At 40.9% G+C, this 11,555-nt stretch overlaps 1 protein-coding gene across 7 annotated transcripts in view; it reads right to left on the reverse strand.

Annotated features, from left to right (window-relative positions):
• Window positions 1-421: 421 nt before the first annotated feature.
• The window catches only part of LOC111870743 (protein PRRC2C), a 109,501-nt gene continuing 98,367 nt past the window's right edge, over window positions 422-11,555 (reverse strand). For all 7 annotated transcript variants that reach the window (XM_033753987.1, XM_033753990.1, XM_033753989.1 and 4 more), the window contains 3 exons: window positions 6,906-7,084; window positions 5,436-5,697; window positions 422-4,185 (listed from right to left, as the gene is read on the reverse strand). In XM_033753987.1, coding sequence (XP_033609878.1) covers window positions 3,953-4,185; window positions 5,436-5,697; window positions 6,906-7,084 — 674 coding nt within the window. In that variant the 3' untranslated portion in view covers window positions 422-3,952. The remainder of the gene's footprint in view (window positions 4,186-5,435; window positions 5,698-6,905; window positions 7,085-11,555) is intronic.

The following is an 11,555-nucleotide window of genomic DNA, read 5'->3' on the forward strand; positions in this document are numbered from 1 at the left end:
CTTATTAACATTTCTGGAACTATACAGTGAAATAGATCTATCTCAGAAACTGTTCGGAATAGGACACATGTACATAATATATATTTTTTTGATTAAAATGACTGATATTATGAGCTCCCAGAACACTGACCTTTCTTCCTGGGCCATCCTGTATAATAAAACAGAATATTAACACCTTTAATATCAGTTTTATTTACCAGCTGTGCTGATGGCCACTGAAGTATCATAAATAAAAGTACTAAGGGTTCTTAAAGCACACTTCACGTTCATTTCCCTCGGTGTTAGTCCTGAAATGGGGGGAAGGGCACAAAGGTGGTATGGAAGGCAAGCTTCACACAAGGGAGGTCTTCCAAAGTTTTACTGGTGGTGCTGGTAGGAAAAAGGAGCAGGGCACTGTGCCCCTAGTAATAAACAAAGACAGTTGTAGCAGCTTGTAACTAACAGAATTTTAAATACTTACACACAAAGTACATGTCAAAATTTGTTTTTGCAAATTTATAAACCATGATTAAATATTCACAGTATATGTATTCCATACTACAATTGGGGGAGGTAATCTTATTTTGAAAAACTGAACCACTAGGTTATGTTTAGCCCTTCTGGTACAAGAGACGTCATAATTAAAGTTGTGGGACTTTTTTTACTGACATTTGGTACTCTCCATACAAAAATGACATTATTTAACGGTAATGAGATCTCCTCATTCCAAAGTGCCCTTACAGGACAATCAATGAAGAGTAATTTCAGAACTTGTAACTTTCACATCAGTTGTAATCCTGGAGTGCAGCTCTCCTTTATTCTAACAAGGGTTACATTTCAGAAGTAAATCCAGGTAACAAGAATCTTTATATCAATGTCCTTCATCATGGCATTCCTGCTCGTACTGCATATTAAATCTACACAGTCATTTTTCACCTGTTATCAATTTTATTTTTCACAAAAGTGATACTGGGGCGTGATATTATTTTCAAGTAACTTTTGAGTAACATGGCATGCTGATTATATTCATTTCTACAGTGTCATCTCAACTTTACAACAATCTTTTATGAATGTTAACACCAAAGTAGAATAATAGGTTTGTAGTAAAAGTTTATATTTTGGAAAATAATTACTTGACACTCAGATTCAGTTCCAAGGATTATTAGAGTAGTTTTTCAATGTCTCTTCCCCTTATAACTGACAACTGAGGCATACGCTTAATGATCGACCAACTGCGTATTTGTCGCTTTTACTGCAACAGGCCTTGTTCAACATTATATGATGTAGAAATCGCCTAGCTAATGTTCCTCCAGGGTTCTGTTGATTTACTTGTGCACACATGTCAAGAACTTTTGGCACGTCAGCTTTTCAAGAATTCTATTAGATTCTTGGATTTGAGGTGCTCACAGAGATAGCTGTGAAGAGTACTATCTTCAGGGATGTGATGCCATTTAGTCTCGTAGAAGTTCACTGACATTTCTAAGGAATGTACTGCTTCCACCTTCTTCTTGCTGGCTTACTGTTTAATCCTGAAGATGGAAGCAGTGCATTCCTCCAAAACATCAGTGACCATATAACAGATAGCATGGTGCAACATTCCTGAAGATGGTGTACTTATGGTACTTTATATCAATTAAATTGCAGCTTCTAACATAAAACATTTATTATCACGGTTTTCACGTTGTATCACAGAATAAGGGTAATCAATTTTCAGAGGGTGCAGTTTAACACTGCCCGAGATATTTTAGAGAGACAATTGCATGGCACATCCACAAATGGAAACCACTCCCTAGAAACAAGGCCACACACGGTTCTATACATGAAAATTATGTGATTCACACCGAAAAACGTACCACAAAGTAACACTGTGGTCGCTGTGCAAGGGCCAAGAAGGCCCACCCCTTATACATTCATTCAACATTGTGAAAAGTGATTAATACAATGTCATCATTATGTATATTTCTGGAGATGAATTACACATGAAATTCTCAACATGGAGAGCAGTGAAATCTCATTGCTACAGATTATACTCTGCTTTATCTCAATGACAAACGTGTCAAGCCCACAAAAAAAAAAAAAAAAAATTGAGCGTAGTGTGCTGGAAAATGTGTACGCGCATGCAATACAGTATAAATCTTATGGCCAATACAGAATTCCAGGTATGGATGTAGTGTGAGAAAGGGCAAGGGGCCGTGAGACCTAGTAAGCATTCAGAGTTTCATCATCCCTTACCAAACAAAAACAACATTTTTTCATTACTGGGATAAATTCTCACCAGCTGAACTGCCGACTGAATTTATTGCAGCTATGGACAACTACACAACAGCGGTTTGAGCTTACAAAGTACCAAGAATTGAAGGCTTCACAGTAAGAAACACACTAGTGCGTGCATGGCTACTGGTCCTGCAGGCTTGTTCAGTTTTATTTTACAACCTTACTTCATTTCTTGGTTCTTCCTCATCCTCCTCTGCTTCCAATGCACACCAAACCCACAGCATACCGCTTTTCACAGAAGTTTTCTTAACAAACACAAAACGTTCACCAAGGGAGAAAAAACAAGATCTAAACCATAAATCTGAGGGGGGTGGGATTCTCATCTTCATCAAACATGCACATTTCTCAACTTTAACTGATAATGACAATTTTAAACTTCACTCAGTATTTATTTAAACTTCTGGTAAAGCAGTCCATTAATAATACTTATCCTCCACAGCTGTTTTACCTCCAAAATTACAAGTGTCCTGGTGGTACATCACTACGCTTGCACAATACACAACATTCATTTACATTTACCTTCATTCCAAACGAACAATAACCAGAAAAGGATGGTAAACTGTATTTAAATACTGTGCAAAGATGTGAAGCATTACTGAAAAGTGAAATCCCTAGTCACCATCTTTTCATCTGTGGTTAATGAAACAGTTCCTTTCAGTTCCCTACACCCTGCTTCAACAAAAATTCAACAAGCACAAATCCCGTCATGGTAGCACATTTTAAGTGTGACATAGTTAATTAATTAGATGTGGATGACATTTCTCCTGTAAACCACACTGTCCATCACACGCACAGAAATAACACGAACTTGCTCACTCAACTCAACAGAGAAAAATTACGGAAGTTACTGGCAAATTCTTCTTGTCATATTACATTTTTCAACACGGATTAAGAAACTATGTCTTCAAAACAATTTGCACTAAAGTTATCATTTCAAAAAACACTTCACTGAAATAATTATCTTTCACTTGGGTGGAACAAAAGTTCTACTGGAAGAATGCATCAAAATGACATGTTCCGTCAGGTTTGCAAACCACAGCTCCCGAAGTCTCCAGATGCTAATGAAGGAAATGCAATAAAAAAAAAAAAAAAAAAGAGGGTATTTATTGGTGTTTAAACGAATCAATTCCTTGTGTTGTAACTGCGCCATCAACTCCAACTCCGCAAACATCCAAGGTTCACCTGTTTCATTTATGTCGATACAACTGTGATGATGACATCGTAAGACAGTCATCATCTGCAGAGCATTCATAATCTCACTTGTTATGACAGAACTTTTTATTCGCAACTGCTAACTTCCCCCAACTTGATTATCAGTAAGTGAAGATCAGAGAAACACAAACGACATCTGCATGTAACATCGGTATGCAGGGAGAAGCCTTTCTGTCAACATCCACCTTTAAAGTTGAAATGTCTAAAACAAGTTAATCGTGAGATGCACAGCACATGGCTGTTCTTCCGAGAGGTAGCGCGCAGTTGACTTACAAGATGTGCTCACAGTGGAAGGTAGTAAAAGCACATACTTTAAAATACCATCATCATTTGCAATTTCTCATACTATTGTTTTCAACAGCTTCTAACTACATATACTGTATGCGCACGAAGTACGCAAGTTTGAAGAGAAAGTGGACATATGTGATGCACAATTACTTTAAACAGACATGGAGGCTCGCTTGTCCAAATACTGACAATACAACAGCTATTCAGAGGTGGGAGTGGCTTTCTCTTCCTTTCCCAGTTCAGTGGGCAGCTTTATGTCAACCTGCTGTGTGCTACTGACTGTTGCCGGCTTGGCGCTCAGAGAGATCCCGCTACTGCTGCTGCTGCTGCTGGAGTTGGCACTGTTACTCTCTGGCATCTTATTTTCACTACTTACATGAGGATTGGTCTCAGGCTTGCCTTCAGAACCACTCTCCAACTTCAAGTTTGTCCCTGCAAAACCAAACAAATTTACCAGGAAAATCTCAGAATTCCCCACATCTCTCTAATGTAGAGATGCTGATATGCAAACTGATGGTACAATATTTTAACAAGTTTGTCCAGTCACTTGCATACACAGATGATACACATGTCACAGCAACACCCAACCCTCACTTAAGGAAGCCTTCCTGTCAGAAGATGTAGCAAGAAGAATGGGATTAAGAAAATGCAAAATAAATAATTACAAGTCAGAAAGCAAAGCAGTACAAGCAGAAGGCAAAGCAAAGTGAAAATATAGCTACTAGCAACTATGTTTGCAAGTAGTACAGACATCCTGTCAGTTGTAACAATGATAACAGGGAATTAAGGAATGATTTTTGACGGGTTATGAACTTTTTTATGGATGAAAGAACCAATTAAAATCACATGAACTTGTACATAAAAGTAAAATCATACTACATAAGACATTAATTAACCCAGTCCTGACATATGCATCAGAAACATGGGCATATCTACACCTGATAACAAAGCTCTTGCTAAGTTCTGAGGTCCACACACAGCTCAATCAAAGACAACAATGAAGAATCAGGTACAATTATTAACTGTATGCTTTGTACAAGTACATGGATATTAAAACCTTTATAAAAGTGGACAGGTTGAACTGGGCTGGTCGTGTTACTTGAATGGACAAGTGACAAGTGGACCTGCGAAAATAATTCTTAATGCCAAGGCAGAAGAGAAAGAGTCAGGACTACACTGAGCCGGGAAGATGACGTGAACAACATTAAAGCTCCAGGGGAAAGAAACTGGAAAACCCTAGCCAGGAATTGACACATCTGGCAGAATCTTTGAAGGAAGGTTACGGCTCAGGGCCATTTCGCCAACGATGATAAAGAAGAATATATCTGGCAGAAGCAAAATATAACTGTTAGGATTGTCAAATTATTTTAATAACTGTAGGTATCATTATACCTGCAAAGAATGGAGATTTGTATATTACAATTCATAACATGTACATTTTCTATTGTACTCGGGAAAAACAACCAAAAGAGGTATAAATGTTTGGTGGAAACACATTTATTTTCCTCAACAGATGTAGCACCCTAACAAACACGTGTACGTGACCTTAATTTCATATTCCTCGAGGCTAAAAATTTACTGTTTACAGAACTGAAAAAAAAAAGTTTTACACTCTGTTATATGATACATTTCATTTAAATGGGGGGCAGACAGTCAAACAACCACATTCATTATGTACAAACCATGTGCTCCATAATATGGCTGCCCCCCACCCTGACTGGTCTGCATTTTATTTATGTTCGGTGGTGGCCGCGATGGAGGCACATGTGACGAGTTATGCTGAGGCCTGTGCCGACCAGAACTGCTCATCATGTTGTTTCCTGGCGCTCCTCCTCCTTGCTGATAGGCTACAGGCCGTTGGATCGGAGTTGGATAACGAGGAGCTGATGACATGCCTCCCCGTACTCCAAGGTTCATCTGGCCCCGCATGCCTTGCTGAAATGCCTGGAAACCAGAACAGTCGAGTTTCTAGAGTATGACTTGAAAACAAGCTGATGATGTGGGGAGGGCAGGGGGGGGAGCTGAAGCCTATATATACATGAAGCAGAAAACAACAAAGAAAGGTATGTACATTGAACTTTACTATAAATTATAAATCTGATATAAAAGCACTGGCTCTTGGACAAGTTCCAGCATGACTCATATGTATACTCTTCCTTTGATTTTGTTCACTTAGGTATCATTTTAATTCTTGTATTATGGTTTTACTCAGGTCTGTCTGGTAGTTACTATATTTAAAAGGCCGTGCCATAGCTCAAGCAGTTACTCGCTGGCTTCCCACAGCAGCAGTCCGGGTTTGATCCTGGGTCTGGTCAAGTGGGATCTGTGGTGGACAAAGTGACGCTGGGGCAGGTTTTCTCTGAGTACTTTGGTTTCACCTGCTAATCTTCATTCCACCAATTGCTCCGTAATCACCTTCACCTATCATGTGGGGCTGGTAAAATATGCCAGAAGTGGCTGCAGTACAAGGGACTTAGTCCCACCTCACTCGCAATAAAAAAATACATAAAAAAAAATTAGGAATGTGCATACGCTTCTGCTAGCAGCATGTGCGTGCGCTTCCACTTGCGACGTTTAAATGCCCGACTGCACAAATTGGGGTACAGACCATTTCTGAAATGTTGTTCTCTCTGCATTTTAGAATATCGGGCAAGGGACAAAATAATAACAATAAAAAACCCCTAGTAACTCCAAGCATTATGCATCATCATTTCTGGCTCCGTGATGACCATTTTATACGATCAAGTTTTGCTATTTCCTAAAAATCTTGTTTCTTTTAAGAAAACCACATCTTAAATATTCAGAATAAACCTTGTAGAACACGATGTTTTTATAGAACCTTTTAAAATTTACCCAGAGAATGTTTAGAATAAATAAGAGTATACTTAGGTTTCGTCTTTTAGGGGTTAATACACGATGCTAATGATCTATTTTGTGGGTTCGTTTATGATACCGTCAATATGAAGGATACACAGTATTAAATGGTAGGATCACTTATGAAATGGAAAAGATATGGAATGAAGCAGTCATAGCCAAAACGAGGCACTACGAAGAGCCATGAAAAATCTCAATGAGGACAGTCAGTTCCAACCAAAACTGAAACGAGGCACGTATGAACCTAGTGCTCCAAGATGACAAAACAGGTAACATACCAGCTGAGAAGATTGTGTGACTCCTTGGTATGGATTGAATTTATGATGAGGTTGCTGCTGCTGTGTTGGACTCTGTTGCTGTTGTTGCTGTTGCTGCTGCTGTTGTTGTTGCTGTTGCTGCGGTGACTGTTGCTGCTGCTGTTTTGAATTACGAGACTTTGGTGATGGGATCTGTGGAGCTGCACACACAAAGGAGACACACTCACTGTAACTGCCATATTAAATGAAAATTTAAAAAAGAGTGCTGTGTTTGGGAAAAGGAGCACAGGACCCTTCAGAACAACACAGGCAGTCCATGCCATGGCTGAGACAGACACTGCCTTCCCCACTGAGAAACTTAGGGTCATCCCACATGTAAGACTACTGGTGGATTAAATGGCCCTAGAAGAGGTTCTTTTCAGAGCTTCTTTGATTCCCCCTCTCTTAATTATCATTCCACTTCAAATATTTGTGTACGACAGTAACATATCAGAAACTGATTCATGATGAAATTAATAGCAGACTAAATTTGTGTAATGCTCGCTACCATTCAGCTCAGAACCTACTGTCTTCCCATCTGCTGTGTAAAAATTAGAATATAAAAAACTACAGTTTTGTATGGGTGTGACTGACCATGTCAAGGAGGAAGAGATGGGCAGGGGCAAATAGCATGCATGGGGAGAAGAGGAATTTTGGTGGCAAAGCCAGAAGGAAACTGGGAGAATAAGGTGTTATGGACTGGATTCATCTGACTTGGGATAGGGGCCCATGACAGGCTTTCATGAATATAGTGACAAACATTCTGGTTTCATAAAATGTTGCGGAAATTCTTGAGTAATTCAGTGACTTCTCAAGGGCTTAGCTCCATGGAATCAGTTAGGTAGTTAGCCTGATATACAAAAGTCTGCTCTTTGGTCATTAACAATTACTTACAGACATAAGCTGAAGAAAGCAGCAGTGGCAGTTACCGGTGAGTCTTTATCACATTTGTCAAAAGAAATTCCTACAGGCAGCAGCGCAGCCCAATTCTTACTGTTATTCCAGCAAGGTCAATATCTGCTGCTGCGGCTGCTGTATTTTAACTGACTCCTTAGGCGGTGTGGTTATCTTATAAACCCTCAGCCAGACAACGGGAAAACGCCTCACTTCTTTGCTGCCTAGTAGCCGCGTTTACAGGTGTTGCTGGGCAATGCTGCTGCATCCCCCGCTACGTCACCACGGGGGAGGGGGGCGGAGTGTTGACTGGCCCATTACCATAGTAGCGACAGCGCCCAATGTTGTTATGTCACCACTAGTGGGGGAGGGGATGTACTCCATAGTGCAATACGTCACACTGCTCCCTTTTTAACCCTTTTGCGCGGTCATTTAAATTCCGCTGCCGTGTCTCTCCGGCGGTAATATATTCAGCTGACCATTTAAATTTTGCTCGAAAATGATTTATTCATCATTGTTCTTAAATTATATGAGATAGGAACATGAAACTTTCACTAAAATGATCTTAAAACGTGGTTTTATAACCTTACCTTATAATATGAGCGCCCGGTATCTCGGCAATGGAAGCAGTTGGTTTAGAATTTGAGCAGTGTATCGTACGCCTTGAAGCATGAAACTTTCACTAAAATAATCTTAAAAGATGGTTTTATAACCTTGCCTTATAATATGAGCGCCCGGTATCTCGGCAATGGAAGCAGTTGGTTTAGAATTTGAGCAGTGTATCGTACGCCTTGAAGCATGAAACTTTCACTAAAATAATCTTAAAAGATGGTTTTATAACCTTGCCTTATAATATGAGCGCCCGGTATCTCGGCAATGGAAGCAGNCCAAGGTCAGTACGATAAAATGGAGTCAACTGGAGCGATAATACATGAAGGAATGCGTTCTTTTCCCCCTACACACACACACCCATCATCACAGGGGGTGACCACAGTGTTCTGTCTTAATTTGTGGCGTTTTTCTAAGAACTGGCTGCTATGTACTGGGCGAAATCAATCGATCTTGCAAGAATAAAATTTGGACATCCCTCTTCTAAGAATTCCAATTGAGTGTGTTAGTGTGGCCAGCTCAGGTCAATATGATATTATAAACACAGCACATATCACGTCTCTGCTGTTTATAACTTCATAGGAAAGAAAACACGCCATTCATAACAGTCTGAACGAGGAAACCTCTCCCAAGAGCAACAGGAATTTTGCTGCAAGACAGGCATATGTAACGATGACTTAGCGCAGCTGAACTCGTGGCTTATTATATACTGTTCTTGTGACAACAGGCCAGCGAAAAATCTAACAATCTACAGCAAAACCATCAATTATTATGGGTGTTATAACATAGGTGTGCAGCTGGACGAAACATAGATGTCGAACCCCCGCAGACGATTTAAATACCTTGACGAAACATACACGTCAAACCACGCTGAACGGTTAAGGCTGTCCGTCCCGAACAGCCTAACAGTAAAACCCCATTCCTTTTATTTGCAGGCTGTTCTTGCAACGTCTTCTTCTTCTTGTCCGGCTACTCCTCTTGCAGCAACTATCCTCCATCTGTTACATCTGCTCCCCTCTTAAGACCAGCTCATCTCGAGTGGTTTCCTGTTAACTTGCCAGAAGATCCAGTTGTATCACATTCATCCATTGCACATTCACTCTTGCTCGGGAGGCCGGTACTTCTACATTACTGGCTCCTCCTCGATCCGTTGTTTCCTTTTCCGCTTTGGAGGGGGCCTACCCCTCCGTAAGGTCCATTCCTTGTTCTGTCGTAATCCGACAGAAGATCCGTCTATTTGCTTCACAATCTTCCTGCCGACGATCTTGTAGAAGGTCTTCTTACGAGTACCTCTCCCTCCTAGGTGCGATCGCGGTCCTGATCTACACCCACTGATGGCGTTCTTGGTTGGGTCCTTCAATTGTTTGCTGACTCATAGTCGCTGTTTCAGACCTGTCCTTTATGCCAGGGTTGCATTCAGGGTACTTCCAACATCTATTCTCCTCTGCAATCTTCATTCTGGTGGTGGTCACTTCTTTCCGCGGTCTACAAATTCTTTGGGCTGAAGATGATCCGCTTGAGCCATGCCACTGTTGCACAGCGGGACACCTGCCTGCTGGTTTTCTTCTGCCGTGCCACTTCCACACAGCAGCTCGTCCTTCTGAGGGGCTACGGCCAACTTCTTCTCGGGTCCACAATTTTCACATGTCAAATTCTTCATATTTCGCTGATTTCAGTCCCTATGTCTTTTATTCTTCGGTTCTCCAACTGGCATTACTTCTGGGTTTTCTACGGGTACCTCTCATTCTGCTGCCTCAGGTTTCAAGTCTTCTTCTTCTGGATGTGCCTCAATTTCTCGGCAGGCCATCGTTACTCTGACCGGTATCACTATGGGGACCTGTTCTTGTTGTGCCGCTGCAGGTTTTGTGTCCACTGAGGCCGGCTTCCCCTCTTCTAGACGTGCCTCCATCTCTTGGCAGGCCCTAGTCTCGTCCTCTATTTCGGGTTTAAATGCGGACACCATCTCCATGTGGCTGGTGCCCATTTTTTTTCTCACATGGCTTCCATCCTTGCTTGGATAGCTTTAATTCTATGTTGGAGTTTCTCATCCAACTCTGATGGCATAGCTTGCATTGTGGCCTTCATTTCTTCCTTGTCAGCCTTCCTATCGGCCTCTGCCTTTTCTTGGTAGGTGTCTAATTTGGCCATTGAATTATCATTCTCTTTCTTCCTATTGACCTCCATCTTTTCTCGGTTGGATTTCATGTTGGTGTCCATTCTTGCCATTAAATCTTCTTTGTCTGTCTTTCTATCAGCGTCTAATTTTGCCAACAGGCATTCCATCACCTTTTCTATGTCCATAATGTGGTAGTGTAACACTTGTTTTGATAGTTTGTCCTAAGTTAAGGTGTGTTCAAGTTCGTAAAGCAATTCTGACACCAAATGGAACGTGTTGGGTGTATAATGCGACAAATAACTTTACGCTGTACTGAATATAGCAAATTTATTCCACTCACTCTTACAATCACACAATTACTGCCCTTGGCAGTATCACAAATTATCACATCAAATTTTCCAACCACACAATATTTTGAATTGTCTTTGGCGGCTGCTACATTTTAACTGACTTCAGCAGCTGCTGCATTTTAACTGTCTTTGGTGACTGCTGCATTTTAACTGTCTTTGGTGGCTGCTGCATTTTAACTGTCTTTGGTGGCTGCTGCATTTTAACCCGTTGCCGTGGTTCGTCGTGTATGTTTCGTCAGGGATTTAAATCGTCTGGGGGGGTTCGGCGTGTATGTTTCGTCCAGCTGCACACCTATGTTATAACGCCCATAATAATTGATGGTTTTGCTGTAGATTGTTAGATTTTTCGCTGGCCTGTTGTCACAAGAACAGAGTATACTAAGCCAACGAGTTTAGCTGAGATAAGTCATTGTTACATATGCCTGTCTTGCAGCAAAGTTCCTGTGGCTCTTGCTAGCGGTTTCACCGCTATGAATGTCGTTTATTCTTTGCTACGAAGTTATAAACAGGAGAGACGTGATGTGATGTGTTTATAATATGATATTGCCCCGAGCTGGCCACACTGACACACTCAAATGGCATTCTTAGAAGAGGGTTGTCCAAAATTTTATTCTTGTAAAATCGATTGCTTTCGCACAGTACATAGCACCCATTTCTTAGAAA

Source organism: Cryptotermes secundus, unplaced genomic scaffold, assembly GCF_002891405.2.
Source record: "Cryptotermes secundus unplaced genomic scaffold, Csec_1.0 scaffold204, whole genome shotgun sequence".
NCBI classification, from domain to species: Eukaryota; Metazoa; Arthropoda; class Insecta; order Blattodea; family Kalotermitidae; genus Cryptotermes; species Cryptotermes secundus.